At 43.7% G+C, this 24,976-nt stretch overlaps 1 protein-coding gene across 3 annotated transcripts in view; it reads left to right on the top strand.

Annotated features, from left to right (window-relative positions):
• The window catches only part of SNAP47 (synaptosome associated protein 47), a 51,408-nt gene that overhangs the window by 9,124 nt on the left and 17,308 nt on the right, over window positions 1-24,976 (top strand). For all 3 annotated transcript variants that reach the window (XM_047082408.1, XM_047082395.1, XM_047082400.1), the window contains exon 3: window positions 19,241-19,731. In XM_047082408.1, the coding sequence (XP_046938364.1) occupies window positions 19,241-19,731 (491 nt within the window). The remainder of the gene's footprint in view (window positions 1-19,240; window positions 19,732-24,976) is intronic.

The raw sequence follows: 24,976 nt of genomic DNA, 5'->3' as shown, positions 1-24,976 counted from the left end.
ATGAGCACAGAGCTGAGTGCTGCCAGGTGCTGCTGTGAACACACTGGCTCCAGAAGGTCTCAGAGACGATGCTCTACACTGTACTGACTCTAAGATGAGTGCAGGACGAAGGAGATTTTAGCGTCTGCTGGGAACAGCCTCTCCTTGTGTCCCTGATGGCTGTCGGGGAACTCATGACCAGATGGCCTAGTGCTGGGCCCTGAGTCCAGGCCTGCGTGGCTGCTGCTGGTGGGGACCCTTGACTTGAGTGACCCCACTCTGCAGGCACCACCTGTTGCTGTCCTGGGACACTCCTGACTGCCTGCATGGTGTGGGAGGCGTGTGCTCGAGCTGCAGGGAACAGAGCCCCAAATCTTACCTTCAGAGGAGTGCTTGTGGGGGCACCTAGGGGGCTCAGTGTGTTAAGCGACCAGCTCTTGGTTTTGGCTCAGGTCATGATCTCGTGGTTTGTGAGTTCTAGCCCCATGTCGGGCTCTGTGCTGACAGCACGGAGCCTGCTTAGGATTCTCTCCCTCCCTCTCTCTCTGCCCATCCCCAGCTCATGCTCTGTCTCTATTTCTCAAAATAAGTAAACTGGAAAAAAAAAAAAAAAAACAAGTTGCAAGTAGATGTGTACAGCAGAATACCGTTTATCAGTAGTGGAGGACAAAGTACAGAGAGCACCCGAGTAGGGCGGGGGGAGGGCACACTGGGCCCCTGGGAAGGGCAAAGCAACCGCCTGGCGCTCCTGGCCACAGTCCTTGATGCACATCCATCGGTGCTTTTGTGGGGAGTCCCCAGGGAGCTCTCTGGTTGGTCCATGAGGTCTGGTTCCCCCTCAGTTCTAAAGTGTGTTCCTTTCAGATTCCTGTTGTCTGGTTGTCTGGCCTCTGATCTCATTCTGTGTCTTATCTTTTTGTTTTACTTTCTGTTTCTTGAAGTGTGTCTTCCTCCTACCCTTCCATCTCTGTGATGTTTTTAATTTCTCCTAGTTATTTATTAATCTCCAAACGTTCCTTCTGAATAGCAGCCTGTTGCTTCATGGGCACACTGACCTCTGTGTCTTGGGGTTTTCTGGAGAGCCATGTGCGGAAAGGACTTGGGTGTGTGTCCCAGCTCAGGAGAGGAGTTTGCTCCCCTCCCCTGCTCCCAGCTCACCTCCCGCCCTTCAGCTGAACCACATGCGAGCTGGCCAGGCTCCCTGTCGCCAGCTCCCTCCTGACACACGGCTTGGACCTTCTGCTTGTGGGGTGAGGTAAGGCCCAGCTTCACAAACACGCCTGTTGTCGAGGTCCCTGGTACCCTCTGTCTCCATGTGTAGGTTCTTCACCACAGACTGGGTCGTGTCCCAGCTTTGCCACCACTGCCTTTTCCCTTACTTTCCTGGATTCACAAAGTCTGTCTGGTTTCTAGGTTCCAAAATGTTGTTGCTGCTGTGTCTTCTCGTTGTCCTTGGGGAAAATATGTGTATTCGATTTGTCATCTCTGATAGTGTGATTTATAATAAATATGGACTCGGCCCTTGTAACTGTTCCTGGCTCAGAGCTCCTAAAGCCCTTGGGTTTCCCAACTGAAGACGGCAATGAAAGTGTCATGGTGTTCATAACAAGTCCGAGTTCATGTTGTTGCGGTGACTTTGGAAAGCCCCTAGGGACGGCGGCTGGTGGCCTGCGGACCCACCGTGGGACCAGAGAGTTGGAGGCTTCAGTCCTGCCCCTGACCTCTGGGGAGGGGAGACGGAATCAATTACCAATGGGCAATGGATTAATCGATCATGTCTATACAATGAAGCCCCAGTGAAAACTCAGAGGGACGGTCTTGGGGTTGGGGGGGGCTTCCAGGCTGGGGAGCACGTGGAGACGTGGGTAGAGTGACGTGCCTAGAGAGGCATGGAAGCTTCCCGCCCCTTCCCCAGTGCCTCACCCTGGGCATCTCTTCCATCAGGCTATCCCTGAGTCATATCCTTTTGTAATAAACCACTAACCTAGCAAGTGAAACATTTCCCTGAGTTCTCTGAGCCCCTCCAGCACATTCATCAGACCTGAGGAGGGGCCATGGGAACTTGTGATCTGTCACCTGTGGGTCAGAGCACAGGTGATGTCTGGACTTGGGGTTGGTGCCTGAAGTGGCGGTGGTCTTGTGGGGCTGAGCCTGTGAGGTCTGATGCTGACTCCATGTGGACAGGGCCAGAGTGGAGTCCATGTAGACGGGACCAGAGCTGAGTGAATGGCTTGGTGTGGGGATAAAACCACACACACCTTGTAATTGTCAGAATCTGATCATCCTCTGACAATTTTTCAAACAGACATATCCTTGAGCATCCTTTTTTAGTGTATCAACCTACAATTACTTACAATTCTGTAAGTATCTGGTGCGGAGGAAGGAGGAAGAGACGCAGGAGCCAGTGCGGAGAAAGGGATGCAAGGAGCTGTGGCAGGGGGCCGGTACATAGTCCGTTTGCTCCAGCCCTCATGAGGATGCCTGAGTTTTCTGCTCACAGCTGCTTGCTCCATCCTGGAGCAGGTGCTGTCTGTGCAAAGTTCAGGTTTTCCTGCCATCTTTGGACATTGTCCCATTTACAGTCATAGGGTAAAACAGACATAGTGCAAGTGCTTACTTCTCCATCTGTGTGGTCTTCTCCTTTGATTTGCCATTTTGTTGCCAGTTTCTGCCTTTTTCTGTGTCTGGGTTGATATTTCAACAGGAAATTGGGAAGAGCTATCTAAAGTGTACTTTCTTCTCTTCTGTGTCAACCCATGAGCTCCTGTTATTTGCTTTTGATTCCTCCTAGGAAATGAGGGTAACGATGGACTAACTCGAAATATCTGAGCTATTGCTCTGTTTTACATGTTGCGTTCCTCTTCCTGAAGACTCAGTGGATGAACCAGAGAAGGACTGTCACAGAAACAGACCCTTCCACTCCCAACCACTGTGCTGCTTCCATGGGGCACCAGGCATCCTGAGTCCCCAGAAGGACTGCCCCTGCGCCCATCCTTCACATCTCCCTGTGTCCCACTGTCTCTCCAGCAGCCCATTGCCGGGGCTGGCGGACTGCTGGCCCCCAACACACCATCAAGAGTTGGCACCTTCAGACATTGGTGTGAGCACCCCTGTGGGCCTGACTGCTTGCATTCTTATTTTTGTGCTTTGTGATTCATTGTCCCCTCAGAGGTCTTTCCCGCGGGTGGGCCAGGCCGGGTACACTGTGGAGTCCTTGATTCTGCTGGAGGTGCCCTGTCACGGTGCTTGGTCTCTGTCCCACCACGGTCCCAGGTGGAAATAGCTGTGGTGTCTCCAGGGGTCCTCAGGGATGGTGGTGCCTCTTTGTCCTGGCCTGTGCCCACCTCTGCCCACCCTTCTTCTCTGTCTCCTTCTCTGTTTCTCTCTCTATTTGTGTGTGTGTGTGTGTGTGTGTGTGTGTGTGTGTGTGTGTGTGTGTGTCCGTCCTACAGGTTCTGTCTCTCTGGAGAACCTGACAGATAGGGAATCTGGTACTAAGACTGAAGGGTGATTTCTGAATGTGTTCTACAGTTTTGGGGATTAATAATCTGATTATATTTAAATCTAATAACTCTCATTTCCACGCACTAATGCATGGCATGTAGCATTAGAGATACACAAAATATCTCTGCAGGACACTCCTAGTCAAATACTTTAAGAGGCAAGGATCCGAGTGACCACATATTTGATGCTAATAGCATTTTTGTCAAACTGAGATTTGCTGGCTGCTCCCAGCTCCACTGGACAAAGTGCAGAAAGGAAAGAATGAGCTCAGGGTGCCACAGAGTGGCCTGAATGCCCTGTCTCTGCCCTGAAAGATGCCCTGAGTGCCTGTGGTTGCAGGGCCGGGGTTTCTTACCTTATTATTATATAAATCCTAGTTAGGTAACTGAAGTGTAATAACGGTTTCAGGAGTAGAATTCAGTGATTCATCGCTCACATGCAATACTCAGTGCTCATCCCAACAAATGCCCTCCTTAATGCCCATCTGCCCCACCTCCCCTCCAGCAACCCTCAGTTTGTTCTCTACTGTTAGGAGTCTCTGTGGTCTGTTTCCCTCTCTTCTCTTCCCTCCTTCCCATATGTTCATGTTTTATTTATTAATTCACATATGAGTGAAATCATATGGTATTTGTCTTTCTCTGATGGACTCATTTCGCTTAGCATAGTACATTCTAGTTCTACCCATGTCATTGCAAATGGCAAGATTTCACTCTTTTTTTTTTTAATTTTTTTTTTTTTTTTACATTTATTTACTTTTGAGAAACAGAGTGAGACAAAGCGTGAGCAGGGGAGGGGCAGAGAGAGAAGGAGACACAGAATCTGAAGCAGGCTCCAGGCTCTGAGCAAGAGGTCAGCACAGAGCCTGATGCAGGGTTTGAACCCACGGACTGTGAGATCGTGACCTGAGCCGAAGTTAGACACTCAATCAACTGAGCCACCCAGGCGCCCCAAGATTTCATTCTTTTTGATGGCTGAGTAATATTCCACTATGTATACATGTATGAATACATGTATATAGACCTTTTTTATCCATTCATCAGCTGATGGATATTTGTGCTATTTCCACCACAGTTTGGCTGTTGTTGATAATGCTGCTATAAACATTGGGGTGCATGTACCCCTTCGAATCAGCACTTTTGTATCCTTTGGATAAATATCTACTAGTGCAATTGCTGCGTCACAGGGTTGTTCTATTTTTAGTTTTTTGAGGAACCTCCACACTGTTTTCCAGAGTGGCTGCACCAGTTTGCATTCCCACCAACAGTGCAAGAGGGTTCTCCTTTCTCCACATCCTCATCAACATCTGTCATTTCCTGAGTTGTTGGTTTTGGCCATTCTGACAGGTATGAGGTGGTATCTCATCCTGGTTTTGATTTATATTTCCTTGATGATGAGTGAGTGATGTTGGGCCTTTTTTCATGTATCTGTTGGCTATCTGGATGTCTTCTTTGGAAAGTGGTCATGTCTTCTGCCCATTTCTTAACTGGATTATTTGTTTTTTGGATGTTGTGTTTGATAAGTTCTTTATATATTTTGGATACTAAGCCTTTATCTAATATTTCATTTGCAAACACCTTCTCCCATTCCATCAGTTGCCTTTTAGTTTTGCTGATTGTTTCCTTCACGTCCAGAAGCGTTTTATCTTGATGAGGTCCCAATAGTTCATTTTTGCTTTTGTTTCCCTTGCCTCTGGAGACATGTCTATTAAGAAGTTGCCATGGCCGAAGTTGCCATGGCCGAGGTCAAAGAGGTTGCTGCCTATGTTCTCCTCTAGGATTTTGATGATATTCTGTCTCACATTTGGGTCTTTCATCTATATGTTGAATTTATTTTTGTGTATGGTGTAAGTACGTGGTCCAGTTTCATTCTTCTGAGTGTTGCTGTACAATTTTCCTGGCACCATTGAATATTCCTGGCACCATTGAATATTCTTCCCTGCTTTGTCGAAGATGACAAAGATGTCGAAGATCATATAGTTGTGAGTTCATTTCTAGGTTTTCTATTCTGTTCCATTGATCTATGTGTCTATTTTGTGCCAGTACCACACTGCCTTGATGATTACAGCTTTGTAATATAGCTTGAAGTCCAGAATCTTGATGCCTCCAGTTTTGTTTTTCTTGTTCAGATTGCTTTGGCTACTCGGGGTCTCTTGTGGATCCATACAAATTTTAGGATTGTTTGTTGTAGCTCTGTGAAGAATGCTGGTGTTATTTTGATTGGGATTGAATTGAACGCATAGATTGCTTTGTGTAGTATGGACATTTTAACAATATTTGTTCTTCCAATCCATGAGCATGGAATGTCTTTCCATTTCTTTGTGTCTCTTCAATTTCTTTCACAAGTTTTCTATAGTTTTCAACATACGGATCTTTTACCTCTTTAGTTAGGTTTATTACTACTTATCTTATTGTTTTGGTGCAGGTGTAAATGGGATTGACTCTTGGTTTTCTTTTTCTGCTTCTTCATTATTGGTGTGTAGAAATGCAACCAATTTCTGTATGTTGATTTTATATTCTGTGACTTTGCTGAATTAATATAGTAGTTCTAGAAATTTTTTGGTGGAGTCTTTTGGGTTTTCTACATAGAATATCATGTCATCTACAAATAGGGAAAGTTTGACTTCATCCTTACAGATTTGGATGCACTTTATTTCTTTTTGTTGTCTTATTGTTGAGGCTAAGACTTCCAGCACTATGTTAAGTACTAATGGTCAAAGTGGACATTCCTGTCTTGTTCCTGATCATAGGGGAAAAGCTCTCAGTTTTCCCCATTGAGGATGATATTTATTAGCAGTGGTCTTTTGTATATAGTCTTTATGAGATTGAGGTGTGTTCCCTCTATCCCTACTTTGTTGAGGGTTTTTGTCAAGAATGGATGCTGTATTCTGTCAGATTCTTTTTCTGCATCTATTGAGAGGATCATATGGTTCTTATCCTTTCTTGTATTGATGTGTGTCACATTGATTGACTTGCAAATATTGAACCAGCAGGTCTGGGATTTCTAAAGACCAGATCCGAGTGTCTTCTGCGAGCACATTAATCACAGCACAAATTGAAACCCCAGCTTTGTGTGCTGTCTTCTGTTAAGCCTAGGATACTGATGAAGAAGAAACTGGATCCTGAAAAGTGGAAAGTGGACATATGGGAAAGTCCTGATGAAACTGGGGGCATTGAACCCCTCCATTCGAGTGAGTCTTTGTCGGCAGACATGTCCCTTCCACCATCATCCTGCTTTGTCGGAAGAGTCTGTAACGGCCCCCCTGAGGTAACTGCCTTGCAGATCTCCTGAAGAGACCCACCCTACCACCCTCCTTTGCTCCTAGATGAATTGTAGGCTCGGGTCACAGCAGATCCCAAAAGGTGAGGCACAAAGCGTGACCCTGAGGAGGATGTGACCCTGTGGAAGAGTTGCGTGAAGGTTCCAGTGTCCACAGACAGAAGGAAGTCCACAGGACATGCATGGGAATGGGTATCAAGGGTGGGGGACAGTGGTGGAAAGGACATCATTTACAGCAGAGGGCCTACGAAACAAGGGACTGGATTCAGTACTGTTGCTCCCTGGGTTGGAGAGGGCTCCACCGGTCCACTGGTGGGTGAGGCATTATGGAAGGTGACCTACGCTGGGTGAGGTTTGGAACGGTCGTATGGACTTACCATGTGAGACCCGCTCCCCACCCAGCCTCGCCCAGAGGGACACACTTGGCCCAGGACCATGAGAACCCTGTTTATGAGGAGGCCCCATATCCTTGAGGAGCTGTGTAGCTACTCTTCTGCGTAGGCCAGAAAGGATGGTGGGCACTGCTGCCCCTGAGCTGGGACCCTCCCCGTGGCAGGGGTGATAGACTCCAGAGTGTCGGGCCAGGACCCTCCCTGTGGCAGGGGTGGTGGACTCCGGGGTGCTGGGCTGGGACCCTCCCCATGGCGGGGGTGATGGACTCCAGGGTTCCAGGGCCAGTTGGTGGCCTGCAGTCACTGAAGATACGTGGGATGGTCACCACAAGGGACAGCAGAGCAGAAGCAGCAGTCAGAGTGGTGTGAGTCCTAGAGACCTGTGGTGTTGGCTGGTTGGTCACGTGCCCCCAGGGAAGTAACAGATGGGCAGGCAGGGCCTTTGGTCCTTACCAGGGCTGTGTACACAGAAGGGCCCTGGGTCAAGTGAGCGAGCCTCTAACTTGAATTAGAAAGCAGTCATGGCCCCTGAATCATCTTCCAGACTTGAACCAGTTTCCAGATCCGAAACCCTTTGAAGGATCGGGACACGGCCCCCTTGAGGAGAAACCCTGGGATGCCACTATCTGTTGAGACTATCATTTCTTGTGCCAGCCTTCCCCCCAGGGCCCTGTGGTGTCTAACCAGGGCGACTGAGCACTGGAGGCAGGAAGTCATCAGACTTTTAGGGACTAGGGGACACCGGATCTGGCACTGATGCTAGCAGACCCAAAACGGCCCCGTGGCCCACCAGTCAGAGGAGGGGCTTATTGGGCTCAGGGGATCCGTGGAGTGTCAGATCAGGTCCGCCTCACACAGTCACACAGTAGGCCTCTGAACCCAGCCCATGGCTATTTTTCCCAGGCCTGGAGCATATAATCGGAATACACGCTCTCACTAGCTAGAGAACCCCACACCAGTTCCCTGACCTGCGTAGTGAGAGCTATTCTGGGGAAGCCACTGGAGCTACCTAGAAGAGTGAACCATTCTTGCAGGGATTGCAGAGGTGCGTGTCCCCATCAAGGACCTGCAGGGTGCACGGGCAGTGAGCCCTGCACCATCTCCGCTCAGCGCACTCACTGGGCTGTGCAGGGAAAAGTTGGAGAAGAACAGTGGATTGTCCCAACCGTGACCAGGTCGTTCTCTTATGGCACTCGCTGTACCAGACACTTGAGCAAGTTAGCACATCATGTGAGACCCGGGGCGCAGCGCTTACTCTGGCAGACACTCTCTGTCCATGCTGTTAGGAGGGGCCACCAGAGCAGTTTGCTCCCCAGCAAACTGCAACGCTGTCCCGCCTCATGGCAACACCAGCTCTCCAGCCCCATGCCCATTCCCGTCACAGGGACCTGGACTGTGTTTCCCTCCACAGGGTAGCACCCTGGTCTGTTACCTGGGTGATACCGTGCCGACTGCATCGAGGGCGTAAAATTAGTAACTACTCAGGACACACTGAGAAGGCATGTCAGAGGGTGGGAAAGTAAATCTCCCAGAGAATCAGGGGTTTTCCACCTCAGTGAAATTTCTAGGGATCCAGTGGTGTGGGGCTCACCAAAGTGTCTTCTACCGTGAAGGACAGGTTTTTGCTTCTGGCTCTTTCTACAACCAAAAAGAAGACACTGCCTGGTGGTGAGCATTTTGGAAGCAACATCCTCATTTGTGGTGCTACTCTGGCCCTTTTACCAAGTGACATGAAAAACTGTTGGTCTTGAGTGGAACCCAAAGCAAGAAAGCTCTGCAGCAAGTCCAGGCTGCCATGTGGGCCACATGATTGAGCAGATCCAGTGGCACTTAAAGTGTCCGTGGTAGACAGGGGTGCTCTCCAGAGCCTGTGGGAGACCTCTGTAGGGAGTCACAGTGCATGCTGTTAGGATTTTGGAGCAAAGCCCTGCCATCCTGTGCAGATAACTTCTTTCTTTTTGAGAAACAGCTCTTGGCCTGCTACTGGGCCTTTGTAGAGACTGAACGCTGGACCGTGGACCACCATGTTATCACACAATCTGAGCTGTTCTTCATGAAATGGGTGTTATTTGACCCAGCAAGCCATGACATGGGGCATGCATGGTGACCCTCCCCCCAGCCCCCGCATCCAACGATGGTATGATGCAGGAGATCAGGGGCAAGCAGGCCCTGACAGCACGGGTTAGGCTGTATGAGGAATTAGCTCCCATGCTACGGTGCCTGCTCCTACACCCCTGCCTTCTGCCCCCAGCATGCACCTACGGCACAACCCATACCTGCTATCAGTTGACTGAGAATGAAAGCAGCAGGGCCTGGTTTACACTTACAGATGGTTCTATACCATGTGCAGGCATCACCCAGAAATGGACAGAGGTGAAGGGAGATCCTTCCAGTGGCAGAACTTCAAACCATGCGCCTGGAGGTTCACCATGTTGGGAAGGCAGTCTTGTGCAGTCTTCTGACCCACTGTCAGCCCTGTTAGAATGGATCTGAGGGCTGGAGCACACAGCCTATGCCAGGCTTATCACCTAGTAGGGAAATAGCTTTCCCTGTTACAAGCTCAACTGGTACTCATTTGTTCTACTGAAGCACTCTGCCAGCTGTCAGAGTTCATATATCAGAGTCCATGGAGAGGGGGCAGTCCTTGAACTACAGCATTCAAAGGATGTGCATAAGCCTGTTGTCCTGCATTGGCTGCCAGGGGACCAGCGGCCACTACCAGAGCTGGTTCTGTTCTGCTCTTCTCTGCACTAGGAAAGCTGAGTATGGCATTGCTCTGTCCAGTGCTGGACTGTGTTGTGCTCCATGGTAACTCCGATACCAGGATGCTGTGGGCAAAAGTGTTTGAGTCCTCCCCTGAGATTGGTGACCAGTGTGTGGCACTCTGCTCAACAGGGTTCTTGGAAGGAGGAATGGCCAGATGCTCAGTTGCATGCTGATTGGCTGCAGCCAGTGGTTTGGCTGATGTTCAGGACTGGAAGAAACAGGACTGGAAACTTCATGACCAGGAGATCCAGGGCAGAAGTGTTGGATAGACTTCTCTGGTTGGGAAAAAAGGCAAAGATGTGTCTCACCTGAATGCTCACTGAAGGGTGTCTTCAGCAGAGGAGGATTGTAATAATCCAGTGGATAGGATGACCTGTGCCCTAGATACCCGTCGGTCTGTTTCCCCAGCACCTCCTGAAGTTGCCCACTGAGCCCATGAACAAAGTGGCCATGGTGACAGGGATGGAAGCTATGATTGGGCCCAGCAGCACAGACTTCAGCTCACCAAGGCCAGCCTGACCACAGCCACCAACACCAAGTCTCCAATATGCCTCTAGTCTCCAGGGTGTTCAGCCTGCTACTTGGTGGCTGGCTGATTATGTTGGACCATCTCTTACTGTGAATCCTTTGAACGTGGCTCCTCATTTCCAAATTCTGTTTTTCTCTTTGGGTTTCAACAGTTTGACTATAATGTATCTTGATGTGGCTCTTTTTAAGTTTATCCCCCTTGGAGTTTGTTGAGCTTCTTGAACGTGTACATTCATGTCTTTCATCAGATTTGGGAAGTTTTCAACCAATGTTTCCTCAAATTCATTTTCTGTCCCTTTCTCTCTCTTGTCCATCTGGGATTCTCATAATACGTTTGTGGATATGTTTGATGGTGTTCTTTGGGCTCTGATCATTTTTCTTCCTTTATTTTCCTTCCTTTCTGCTCCTCAGACTGGGTAATTTCAAAGGTATTACTTTCAAATTCACCCATTCTCTGTTCTCCCCTGTCAAATCTGCTGTTGAATCCCTCTGGCAAGTTTTTCATTTCAGTGATTGCACTTTTCAGCTCTAGAATTTGTTTCTTTCTCATAATTTATTTTTACTAATATTCTTGTTTTCTTCAGACATTTTTTTCTTATTTCTTTCAGCTATTTGTCCATAGTTTCCTTTAGCTCATTGAACATATTTAAGATTTTGGTGTAACATCTTTGATAAAATATTAGGACTTCCTCAGAGATGAGTATGGGCCTTATGAATCAGCCATACTTTCTTCTTTCTTTGTATGTTTTATCATTTTTTCTTGAGAAGTGCACATTCTGTTGTGGTAAATCTGTTATGGACTAAATGTTTGTGTCCCTGAAATTCACCTGAAGTCCCTGAGGTCACCACCACCCCCAGCCCCCACCCCAGTGTGATAGTGTTAGGAGGCAGGGCCTTTGGGAGGTGATTAGGTTTAGATGAGGTCATGAGAGTAGAGCCCCCATGATGGGATAAGAGGAAGAGGCTAAATCTCTCTCTCTCTGTCTCTCTCTTTCTTCTTCTTCCTCCTCCTCCTCCTCCTCCTCCTCCTCCTCCTCCTCCTCCTCTTCCTCCTCTTCTTCTTCTTCTTCTTCTTCTTCTTCTTCTTCTTCTTCTCTCTCCCCCCTTCCTCTCTCTCTCTGTCTCTCCCCCTCTCCCTCTCCCTCTCTCTCCTCTCTCTCTGCTGTACGAGGACACAACAAGAAGGTAGCTGTCTCCAAGCCAGGGAGAGAGCTCTTCCCCCAAACCAAATCTGTTGGCACCCTAATCTTGAACTTCCTAGCCTCCATAACTGAGAAATAAATGTCTGTTGTTCAAGCCATGCAGTTTGTGGTATTTGTTACAGTAGCCCGAACTGACTGATACACTCTGGAAACCTAATTCTACTCCTTGGGGATTAGTGGTCTTTGCTTGTTGAGGGTTATGACTGGAATTGGAATCTTTTCCCAACTATTTTTGCAAAGTGTGTTTCTCTTGTTATATGTGGTCATTGAAGTTTCTCTTTCATTGCGTCTCTGTTCAGCTAGTGAACTGACAAAGATGTTCTTAGGAATTGGGTCTTGTCTCTTTGAATTCCCTCTGGCTGGGAAGCCACTTGGGCTTATCGTGGCTGAAACCTCTATGCCAGCCTCTCTGCAGTCAAAAGCAGCATACAACTTCTAGAAAACAAAATGTTAAAATTCTGTGTTATACACTTCCTACTTTTTGGCATTCCGTGTCTCTCTTTAAATGAAATGAAGACAAGTTGGTAACCCAGTTTTGATTTCAGGAGTTTGGTAGAAGCTACTTGCTGAGGTAATTGGTCTGGTTGTGTTTTCATTGGCATCTGTGAGTAACTGGTATTGCCTCTGTTCAGAGGTTGGAAAATGGCACTCTGGAATGACAGTTTGGCTCTTCACAGTTGAGCCAAGTGTAGCTCAGCACTTTGAGGACATTTCCCGTTGTGTTCCTAGTGTACATGATTGCTAAGTTGGGTAGGATTGTGCCTACTATTTTTTCCTCCCTATCCTAGATATTCTGATTGTTTTATTCTGATGTGTCTCTGATATGTAGATTTTTTAGAACAGGCTTTTAAATTACATACCATAAAATTTACTCACTGTATGTAAACAATTCAATGATTTTTAGTAAACTTACAGAGTTGTACAGACAAGACTGTAGTCCAAATTTTAGGACATTTCTATCCCTCCCAAAAGTCACCTCAAGCCCTTTGGCAGTCACTCTGTTCTTGCCCTGCCCAGGTCACCATGGATCTAGTCTTTCTGTGTAGACTTGTCTTTTTAGAGAGTTAACATATGTCTGGCTTCTTGCACTGTCATGTTTTTGAGATTCATCTCCATTGTAGGATAGATCAGTACTTTGTTACTTTATATTTCTGTTCTTCTTTTCTCTTTCCTTTTCCTTCCTTCCTTCCTTCCTTCCTTCCTTCCTTCCTTCCTTCTTTCTGGCTCCATGCCTACTTTAAATGGGCTTGGACTTACAACCCTGAGATCAAGAGTCTACTGACTAAGCCAGCCAGGCGTCCCATTAGTTTGTATTTCTGACCAATACTCTGTTATATGATCTATCACATCTTGTTTGTCCATTGACCAATTTTGATGGACATTTTGTTGTTTCTGTTTTGTGTCCATTATGAATAGTGCTGCTATAGACACTTGTGTACAAGTGTTTGCATGAACATTTGTTTTCATTTCCCTTGGGTAGGAAATTGCTGGGTCTCTCTTTAACATTTTGAGAACTTGACCAATTGTTTTCCAAAGTGGCTGTGCCATGTTTCACCTCCCCACCAATAATGTTATGGGGGCTCCAGTTTCTCCACAACATCACTAACACTTGTTATTGTCTGCTTTATTATTATAACTATCATAGTGGGTGTGAAGTGGTGTCTCATTACACAATCATTTTCCTAATGATAATAACCATCTTTTCATATGCTTTTTCCCCATAGGTCTACTTTATTTTTAAATTCTTTGACCATTTTTTATGTGGTTGTCTTTTTATTATGGACTTTGTAGGAGTTTTATATATTCTGGGTAGAAATCCCTTTATCAGATACATGATTTGAAAATATTTTCTCCCTTTCTGTGGATTGTCTTTCTTGAAGGTGGTTTTTGAATCACAGAGGATTTTAATTTTTTTTCTCCAATGAATCAAGCACAATTTATTTTAGAACTAAAAGGACAGACTGAGCAAAAGAAAGTTTTATCCTAAACTTTCCCAATAGACATTTTCTCCCCAGACTGCATGTTATCAATTTTAAGTCCCATCAGTGGTCTTCATACTATTCATAGAGGATGTACAGATTGTGTCGTTTCCTTAAAGAGTCAAGTTTGAAAATAATATTTCTACTTTTTGTGCTTTAGAATTATTTGTAAGTAATCTCTGTGCCCAACCTGGGGTTTGAACTCACAACCCCAAGATCAAGAGTTGCATGCTCTACCTACTGAGCCAGCCAGATGCCCCACTTTTTGTACTTTAGAACAACTCTCAAAACATACTATTATGCTCCCAGCTCATAACTGTTCAATTCATTCTTTCTTCTTGAAATAACTTAGAGCAAGAGAATCATTTACTTTGTACATTTTCAAAAACAGAACTTGTCCGTTTTCTCTCCAGTGTTCATGGAGGGAAAAACTAGTCCAACCCAACAGATGAGCAAAAAGTCTTTTTCCTATTTTGGCTTCTCTGGTTTAAGTGACCAGAGAAAATCATTAGCTGTTTTTATTTTGGTTTCAACATAATAGCATCTATAGCCTTTTCTTCCTCCGAAGCCAACACTGGTCTTTCACATTCAAAACATGAACATTTCAGAGCTTTGCAGTTTTGCTCCTTCAGATACTGCCCAGCCAACTCAAGGGGAGCACACCTCGGAAGACAGAAGACCCTCCCAGGTCCTCATTCTCCTTCTCCGCTGCTCCTTCCCCTCACCCTCAGGGCACCATGATACGCGGGCCTGATTGCTTGTGCCTTGCGCACAGATGGGGCCCAGACCTGGCTGGACACAAGGCCAAAGGATTTTAAGTTTGATGAAGACCAATGTACCTGTTTTTTTTTGGTTTTTTTTTGTTTTTGTCACTTGCCTTTGGTGTCATATCCAGTTCATTGCCTAATCCAGAGTCACAGAGGTTTATTCTTTTGCTCTGTTCCAAGAGTCATAGTTTTAGCTCTTCTGTTTAGGTCCCTGAACCACTTGGGGTTCATTTTTGTGAATGATGTGAGAAATAAATCAAATTTCTTTTTTCTTTTCTTTTCTTTTCTTTTTTATTTTATTTATTTATTTATTTATTTATTTATTTATTTATTTAGTATGACGCTATTCAGTGATCTCAGCAATATTTGTTGAAAGATGGATGTTTCCCCACTGAATTGTCTTGTCATCCTTGTCAAAAACCAGTTGACCATGAGGATAAAGGTTTGTTTCTGGACTCTGAGTTCCATCTCATTAATCCACGCTGTAACCTTTCGCCAGTACCACACCATCATCATTGTCATGACCGTGTAGTAAGTTTGCACTCAGCAAGAGTCCACCAACTTGTTTCTTTTTCAGGATTGTTTTTGTCTATTCTGGGTCTTTTGTGTTTCCATGTGAATATTGGGATAAACTAAGGGCTTAACAGTGCCCTAACTGGGAGAATTAGGGAGGTCTTGTTACCACCCCCCCTAGAGGTGCACCCCCCTGCACCCGTAAGGTTTCTGTTGTTACCACTGGCTCTTCATGTGGCCTCCTGTACCGTAATCCCATGCTTGGGGAAGGACCCTAGTGCAGCAGGTAAGGGTGGATGTCCACGCCCCCCCCCCTTTTTAAATTGAAGTATAGTTGGTACACAAGGTTACATTAATTTTCAGTGGATAGCATATCGGATAAGTTGATACTTGATGCTGTGCTCACTACCAGTGTAGCTACTGTCTGTCACCATCCAACACTATTATAGTATCGTTGATCATACTCCTTGTGCTGTATCTTAATTTACCCCTATGATTTATTCGTTCCTTAACTGGAAGCCTCTATCCCCCACTCCCCTTCACCCATTCTGCTCCTCACCCAACCCCCCTACTCTCTGGCAACCATCAGTTCTATGTATTTATGGGTCTGTTTCTGCCTTTTCTTTTTCTGTTTATTTGTTGAGTTTTTTAGATTCTGCATATAAGTGAAATCATGTAGTGTTTGTCTTTCTCTGTCTTATTTCATTTAGCATAATACTCTCGAGGTCCATCCATGTTATTGCAAATGGCAAGATTTCATTCTTTTTTGTGGCTGAGTGATATTTCTCTGTGTGTGTGTGTGTGTGTGTGTGTGTGTGTGTGTGTGTGTGTGTATCACGTTTTCGTTATCCATTCCTCTATGGGTAGACCCTTGGGTTACTTTCATAGTTTGGCCATTGTAAATAATGCCTCAGTAAGCATAGGGGTGCATATATCTTTACCACTTGTGTTTTCATTTGCTTTGGGTAAATACCTAGTAGTGATATTATTGGGTCATATGGTAATTCTATTTTTAATTTTTGACACACCTCCATACTGTTTTCTAGAGTGGCTGCACCAGTTTGCACTCCCAGCCAACAGTACAAAAGGGTTCCCCTTTCTCTGCATCCTCACCAACATCTGTTGTTTCCTGAGTTGTTAATTTTAGCCATTCTGACAGGTGTGAGGTGGTATCTCATTGTAGTTTTGATTTGTATTTCCCTTATGATGAGTGATGTTGAACATCTTCTTATGCTTATGTGTCTGTTAGCCATCTGGATGTCTTCTTTGGAGAAGTGCCTAATCAGATCCTCTGCCCAGTTTTTAATTGGGTTGTTTGTTAGTTTGTTTTGGTGATGAGTTGTATAAGTTCTTTATGTATTTTAGATATTAACTGCTTATCAGATGTATTATTTGCAAATATCTTTTTTCCATTCAGCAGGTTATCTGTTTGTATTATCAGTGATTTCCTTTGGTGTGCAGAAGCTTTTTATTTTATGAAAATAAAAAATGAAACCGTTTGTTTTTCACTTTTGTTTCCGTTGCTTAAAGAGACATATCCACAAATATGTTACTAAAGCCGATGTCTAGGTGATTACTGTGTGTGTTTTCTTTTAGGAGTTTTATGCATTCATGTCTCACATCTAATCCATTAATCCATTTTGAGCTTATTTTTGTGTAAAGTGTAAGAAAGGGTCCTATTTTATTCTTTTGCATGAAGCTGTCCAATTTTCCCAACACCATTTGTTGAAGATACTGTCTTTTCCCCATTGCATATTCTTGTGTCCTTCATCATAGATTAATTGACCTATAAGTGTGGGTATATTTCTGGGCTCTCTATTCTGTTCCTCTGATTTGTGTGTCTGTTTTAGTGCCAATACCATACTGTTGTGATCACTGTCACTTTGTAGTATATCCTGAAATCTGGGATTGTGATAACTCCAGCTTGGGTCTTATTTCTCTAGATCACTTTGGCTATTTGAGGTCTTTTGTTGTTCCATACAAATTTTAGTATTATTTGTTCTAATTCTGTGAAAAATGCTCTTGGTGTTTTGATAGAGATTGTATTAAATTTGTAAATTGCTTTGGGTAGTATGGATGTTTTAACAATATTAATTCTTCCAGTCCGTGAGCATGGTATATATTTCCATTTCTTTGTGCCATCTTTAATTTCTTTCATCAATGTCTTAATAGTTTTCAGAGTACAAGTCTTCCACCTCCTTGGTTAAATTTATTCCTAAGGTATTTTATTATTTTTGGTACATCTGTAAGTGAGATTCTTTTTTTCTCAATTTCTCTTTCTGCTACTTCGTTATGGCTATTCATACTTTTGAACTACTTCTTGCTTCAGTTTTGGAAGGTTGTGGTTTTTGAGTGTTTTGTCTGTTTCATAAAAGTCCAATTTATTGGTGTGAAATTGGGTATGGTATCCCCTAGGAGCCTTTCCAGGGCTAAAGGCTCTATGGTGATGCCTCCATCACTCCTGATGTTGGTGATATGCGTTTTCTTTGTTTTATTTTGGATCATTTTTTGTAAGGGTTTTCTTTCTTTTTTTTTTTTAATTATTTCAAAGAACCAACTTTTGGCTTTTTTAATATTTTCTTTTTTTCTGTTTCGATTTCATTGATTTCTGCTTTTCCTTTATTCTACTTACTTTGGGTTCAGTTTATAACTTTTTGAGACAGAAGCTTAAATCGCTGATTTTAAATCCTTCTAAGAAGTTTTCCAACATCCACTGAAAGCTATAAATTTTCCTCATGACTGCTCCACTTGCACTCTGCCATTTTTTGCATATTGGTTTGTTTCACTCACTTCAGATTTTTTTTGATTCCCTTTACTTAGAATCGTATTTAATTTCCAGATATTTGAGTATTTTCTATTAGCCTTTTGTCATTAATTTCAAATGTCATTTGTTTGAGGACAGAGGATATGCTCTGTATGATTTCAATACTTGAAATTTATTGAGATGTGTTACATTTTTTTAATGTTCTGAATACACTTTAAAGAGTGTATTCAGCAGATGGATGTTGGTTCCATAAATATCAATCAAGTTGAGTTGTTTAGTGTTTATATTCTTACTAATTGTTTTTGTCTTCTTGCTATATTATGAAGAGAAATTTGTTAAAACCTACAACTGTGGTTGTCTATTTCTTCTTTTAGTTTTATCAGTTTTTGCTTAATGAATTTTGAAATTTTGTCAGATATACTTGTTTAGTATTCAGTCTTTTTGTTGGATTGGTGGATTGTTGATGGATTATTATGCATTGTCTGTCTTTATCCTTGGTAACATCCTTGTCTTAAGGTTTACTACTGGCACGATGCATCTTTTTACCAATACCTTTGCTTTTGACATGTCTGTGCCCTTATATTTCACAGTCTCTTGTAAACAAGATATAGCTGTGTCTTGTTTTCGTTTTTGAATCCAGGCTGACAATCTGCCTTTAAATTAGAGGATTTGGTCTATTTACATTTAATATAATTACTAATATGGCTATATTTAAGTCTACCACCTTGATTATTTTCTATTTTTTCCATTTGATCTTTGTTCCTTTGCTTTTCCTTTCCTGCTTCTATTTTTTTTTCATCACAAGATAGATCTTGTGGTGTTATTAGTGGTTATTTTACAGCTGTACCGTCTGATATGGTAGGCACTAGCCACATGTAATTAAGTTTAAAATTCAGTCCTGCATTAGGAGCCACACTGTAGATGCCCAGTAACCACATGTGCCTATTACCATATTGGACAGACAGATTACTGCAGAAATTTCCATCCGATGGCTCTCTACAGATTCAGATCAGGATTTATTTGGAGTCAGAATCACCCAGGGTCAAACCTGAAAAGAGCAACATTTTTCAGAAGACATGTGTTTCTTTTCCTTTTTATTTTTATTTTAAAAAATTGTTTTTAAGTTTATTTATTTATTTGTAGAGAGAGACAGAGAGTGCCAGCAGGGGTGAATCAGAGAGAGGGAGAGAGAGAATCCCAAGCAGGCTCTGCACCGTCAGCACTGAACTTGACTGGGGCTCAAACTCACAAACTGCGAGATCATGATCTGAACCAAAATCAGGAGTCAGACACTTAGCTGACTGAGCCACCCAGGCACCCCAGAAGACATGTGTTTCTATTGTGGGCTTATTACTGATAGCTTTGTGTCTGTAGACAGAAGAGATATGCTCTTGGCCTCGGTTTTCTTTTCTAAAACACGGGGTAGTAATTCCTGCTCTTCTGCTTCATGGAGTGCTTGGGTAAAATGTAGCCCTGTAAAATGGCTAAGTGCTGTATGAAGGCTAAAGCAGTCTTCAAGAAAACGCGCTGAAACCCCGTTGACTGTTCTGTGTTTTGTTTGGTCTTTTAGGTTGCTGACAGAGCTGGAGTCCCCTTCCTGGTGGCCCTTTAGCTCCAAGCTTTGGAAGATGCCATCAGAAACAAAGCTTAAGGGAGACGCTTCAACGGCTAGTCCCAAAGCTCTTGGGAAGGAAGGGGTAGTGGTCAGAATTCCTGCTGTTGTCTCCCAGAGAACAGCATCCCATGTCAAACCAGGGAGTCTCACCGTCCTAGTGTCTGGACTGGAAATCCATGATTCGAGTTCTGCGCTCATGCACAGGTTCGAAAGAGAAGACGTGGATGACATTAAGGTTCACACGCCCTATGAGATCAGCATCCGCCAGCGGTTCATTGGGAAGCCTGACATAGCCTACCACTTGATATCTGCCAGGATGCCAGAGGCCATCCCCGTTTTGGAGGTGCAGTTCAGCAAAAAGATGGAGGTGTTAGGAGACGCCGTGACACCCAGCAGCACCAAAACCTCCTCCCCAGCAGAGAAGGGCTGCTCCATGTGGCACACAGGTGAGTGACCGCTGGTACAGGCCCTGCACAAGTCTCCAGAATCATGGTCAAATGCAGCATGCCTGTGGCATGTCCGTCATTTGAGGCATTGCTTGGAGCAGCTGCTGGTTTCCAGGCACCAGCAACTGTGCATTTGTTAGCAGGTGAGAACAACTTCGGGCCTCTTTCCTTAGTTCCTACCAGCTCGAAGTGGGCAAGTCCCAGACTCAGGTGTACCACACACTCAAATGGGAGCCAGGCAGGTTTCTCCGGAGTCTGCTTTCTATCCAGAACAGAGGAGGGCTCCAGGGTAGGTGTCTTCACCTCTTTCCTCTGTGGGACTTAATTGACACTAACATGCCGGCTCTGCACCCCCGACCTGGGCCCATTCCAGGAATGTGTCTGGGAATCAGAATCCTGGACAACCGTGCAGATACATTTTGTGGGTTTGTAGGCCTTGGCGAGGGCCCATGGAGTCCTCCCATGTGTCTCCATGGAGAGCGTGGGGCTGGACGTATGCCTTTGGACAGCCTGGGACCACCTGACTCCTCAGGCTCGCCTTCCTGATGGGTGTCAGGTAACATCTTGGTCACGTCTTTAGTCTTTTTTTTCTTTTAAAAAATTTTTTTTACATTTATTTATTTTCTTTCTCTTTTTTTTTCAATATGAAATTTATTGTCAAATTGGTTTCTATACAACACCCAGTGCTCATCCCAACAGGTGCCCTCCTCAATGCCCATCACCCACTTTCCCCACCCTCCCACTGCCATCAACCCTCAGTTTATTCTCAGTTTTTAAGAGTCTCTTATGGTTTGGCTCCCTCCCTTTCTAACTTTTTTTTTTTCCTTCCCCTTCCCCATGGTCTTCTGTTAAGTTTCTCAGGATCCACATAAGAGTGAAAACATATGGTATCAGTCTTTTTCTCTATGACTTATTTCACTTAGTATAACACTCTCCAGTTCCATTCACATTGCTACAAAAGGCCATATTTCATTCTTTCTCATTGCCAAGTAGTATTTCATTGTGTATATACCACAATTTCTTTATGCATTCATCAGTTGATGGGCATTTAGGCTCTTTCCATAATTTGGCTGTTGAAAATGCTGCTATAAACATTGGGGTACCAGTGCCCCTCTGCCTCAGCACTCCTGTATGCCTTGGGTAAATTCCTAGCAGTGCTATTGCTGGATCATTGGGTAGATCTATTATTAATTTTTTTTTTCAATATATGAAGTTTATTGTCAAATTGGTTTCCATACAACACCCAGTGCCCATCCCAAAAGGTGCCCTCCTCAATACTCATCACCCACCCTCCCCTCCCTCCCACCCCCCATCAACCCTCAGTTTGTTCTCAGTTTTTAAGAGTCTCTTATGCTTTGGCTCTCTTCCACTCTAACCTCTTTTTTTTTTTTTCTTCCCCTCCCCCATGGGTTCCTGTTAAGTTTCTCAGGATCCACATAAGAGTGAAACCATATGGTATCTATCTTTCTCTGTATGGCTTATTTCACTTAGCATAACACTCTCCAGTTCCATCCATGTTGCTACAAAGGGCCATATTTCATTCTTTCTCATTGCCACGTAGTACTCCATTATGTATATAAACCACAATTTCTTTATCCATTATTCATCAGTATTTTTAATTTTTTGAGGAACCTCCATACTGTTTTCCAGAGTGGCTGCACCAGTTTGCATTCCCACCAACAGTGCAAGAGGGTTCCCATTTCTCCACATCCCCTCCAGCATCTATAGTCTCCTGATTTGTTCATTTTAGCCACTCTGACTGGCGTGAGGTGGTATTTCAGTGTGGTTTTGATTTGTATTTCCCTGATGAGAAGTGACATTGAGCATTTTTTCATGTGTCTGTTGGTCATCTTGATGTCTTTTTTGGAAAAGTGTCTATTCATGTCTTCTGCCCATTTCTTCACTGGATTATTTGTTTTACAGGTGTGGAGTTTGGTGAGATCTTTATAGATTTTAGATACTAGCCCTTTGTCTGATATGTGATTTGCAACTATCTTTTCCCATTCCGTAGGTTGCCTTTTAATTTTGTTGATTGTTTCCTTTGCAGTGCAGAAGCTATCTATCTGGATGTGGTCCCAGTAGTTCATTTTTGCTTTTAATTCCGTTGCCTTTGGAGATGTGTCAAGTAAGAAATTGCTGCGGCTGAAGTCAGAGAGGTTTTTTCCTGCTTTCTCCTCTAGGGTTTTGATGGTTTCCTGTCTCACATTCAGGTCCTGTATCCCTTTTGAGTTTATTTTTGTGAATGGTGTAAGAAAGTGGTCTAGTTTCATCCTTCTGCACGTTGCTGTCCAGTTCTCCTAGCACCATTTCTTAAAGAGACTGTCTTTTTTCCATTGGATATTCTTTCCTGCTTTGCCAAAGATTAGTTGGCCATCCTTTTGTGGGTCCAATTCTGGAGTCTCTATTCTATTCCATTGGTTATGTGTCTGTTTTTGTACCAATACCATGCTGTCTTGATGATGACAGCTTTGTAGTAGAGGCTAAAGTCTGGGATTGTGATGCCTCCCGCTTTGGTCTTCTTCTTCAGTATTACTTTAGCTATTCGGGATCTTTTGTGGTCCCATACAAATTTTAGGATTGCTTGTTCTAGCTTCTAGAAGAATGCTGGTGCAATTTTGATTGGGATTGCATTGAATGTGTAGATTGCTTTGGTAGTGTTGCCATTTTAACAATATTTATTCTTCAAATCCATGAGCATGGAAGGTTTTTCCATTTCTTTGTATCTTCTTCAATTTCCTTCATAAGCTTTCTATAGTTTTCAGCATACAGATCTTTTAACATCTTTGGTTAGGGTTTATTCCTAGGTATTTTGTGATTCTTGGTGCAATTGTGAATGGGATTAGTTTCTTTATTTGTCTTTCTGTTGCTTCATTATTAGTGGATAAGAATGCAACTGATTTCTGTACATTGATTTTGTATCCTGCGACTTTGCTGAATTCATGTTATCAGTTCTAGCAGCCTTTTGGTGGAGTCTGTTGGTTTTCCATGTACAATATCATGTCATCTGCAAAAAGTGAAAGCTTAACTTCATCTTTGCCAATTTTGATGCCTTTGATTTCATTTTGTTGTCTGATTGCTGATGCTAGAACTTCCAACACTATGTTAAACAACAGCGGTGACAGTGGACATCCCTGTCGTGTTCCTGATCTCAGGGGGAAAGCTCTCAGTTTTTCCCATTGAGGATGATGTTAGCTGTGGGCTTTTCATAAATCGCTTTTATGATGTTTAAATATGTTCCTTCTATCCTGACTTTCTCGAGCGTATTTATTAAGAAAGGATGCTGAATTTTGTCAAATGCTTTTTCTGCATCAATTGACAGGATCATATGGTTCTTTTCTTTTATTAATGTGATGTATCACATTGATTGATTTGCAAATGTTGAACCAGCCCTGCAGCCCATTAATCACAAACATAAGCAACCTTATTGAGAATGTGGTAATTGCAGGGGACTTTAATACCCCACTTACAGCAATGGATAAATCATCTAGACACAGGATCAATAAAGAAACAAGGGCCCTGATTGATACATTGGATCAGATGAACTTCACAGATATATTTAGAACTCTGCATCCCAAAGCAACAGAATATACTTTCTTCTCAAGTGCACATTGAACATTCTGCAAGATAGATCACATACTGGGTCACAAAACAGCCCTTCATAAGTATAAAAGAATTGAGATCACACCATGCACACTTTCAGACCACAATGCTATGAAACTTGGAATCAACCACAGGAAAAAGTCTGGAAAACCTCCAAAAGCATGGAGGTTAAAAACGCCCTACTAAAGAATGAATGGGTCAACCAGGCAATTAGAGAAGAAATTTAAAAATATATGGAAACAAATGAAAATGAACATACAACAATCCAAACGCTTTGGGAAACAGTGAAGGCAGTCTTGAGAGGAAAATACATTGCAATGCAGGCCTATCTCAAGAAAGAAGAAAAATCCCAAATACAAAATCTAACAGCACACCTAAAGGAAATAGAAGCAGAGCAGCAAATACACCCCAAACCCAGAAGAAGAAGAGAAATAATAAAGATCAGAGCAGAAATAAACAACATAGAATCTAAAAAAAACTGTAGAGCAGATCAATGAAACCAAGAGTTGGTTTTTTTGAAAAAATAAACAAAATTGTTAAACCTCTAGCCAGGCTTCTCAAAAAGAAAAGGGAGAGGACCCAAACAGATAAAATCATGGGGGAGCCTGGGTGGCTCAGTCGGTTAAGCGGCTGACTTTGGCTCAGGTCATGATCTCACAGTCCGTGAGTTCGAGCCCCGCGTCGGGCTCTGTGCTGACAGCTCAGAGCCTGGAGCCTGTTTCAGATTTTGTGTCTCCCTCTCTCTGCCCCTCCCCTCTTCATGCTGTGTCTCTCTCTGTCTCAAAAATAAATAAACGTTAAAAAAAATTGGATAAAATCATGAATGAAAATGGAATTATTAACCAATCCCTCAGAAATACAAGCAATTATCGGGGAATACTATGAAAATTATATGCCAACATACTGGACAACCTGGAAGAAATAGACAAATTCCTAAGCACCCACACACTTCCAAAACTCAAACAGGAAGAAATAGAAAACTTGAACAGACCCATAACCAGCGAAGAAATTGAATCAGTTATCAAAAATCTTCCAACAAATAAGAATCCAGGACCAGATGGTTTCCCTGGGGAATTCTACCAGACTTTTTTTTTTTTTTTTTTTAATTTTTTTTTTCAACGTTTTTATTTATTTTTGGGACAGACAGAGACAGAGCATGAATGGGGGAGGGGCAGAGAGAGAGGGAGACACAGAATCGGAAACAGGCTCCAGGCTCCGAGCCATCAGCCCAGAGCCTGACGCGGGGCTCGAACTCACAGACCGTGAGATCGTGACCTGGCTGAAGTCGGACGCTTAACCGACTGCGCCACCCAGGCGCCCCCTCTACCAGACTTTTAAAGCAGAGATAATACCTATCCTTCTTAAGCTGTTCAAAAAAATAGAAAAGGAAGGAAAACTTCCAGACTCATTCTATGAAGCCAGCATTACTTTGATTTCCAAACCAGAGACCCAGCAAAAAAAGAACTACAGGCCAATATCCCTGATGAATATGGATGCAAAAATTCTCAACAAGATACTAGCAAATTGAATTCAACAGCATATAAAAAGAATTATTCACCATGATCGAGTGGGATACATTTATTTATTTTTGAGAGACAGAGCGTGAGCAGGGGTGGGGCAGAGAGAGGGAGACACAGAATCAGAA

This window comes from Lynx rufus, unplaced genomic scaffold (assembly GCF_022079265.1).
Source record: "Lynx rufus isolate CCGP_SWC_20201006 ecotype Redwood Valley unplaced genomic scaffold, mLynRuf1.p SCAF_1, whole genome shotgun sequence".
NCBI classification, from domain to species: Eukaryota; Metazoa; Chordata; class Mammalia; order Carnivora; family Felidae; genus Lynx; species Lynx rufus.
The sequence above is the reverse complement of the archived record's forward strand: the minus strand, read 5'-3'. Positions and strand labels throughout refer to the sequence as shown.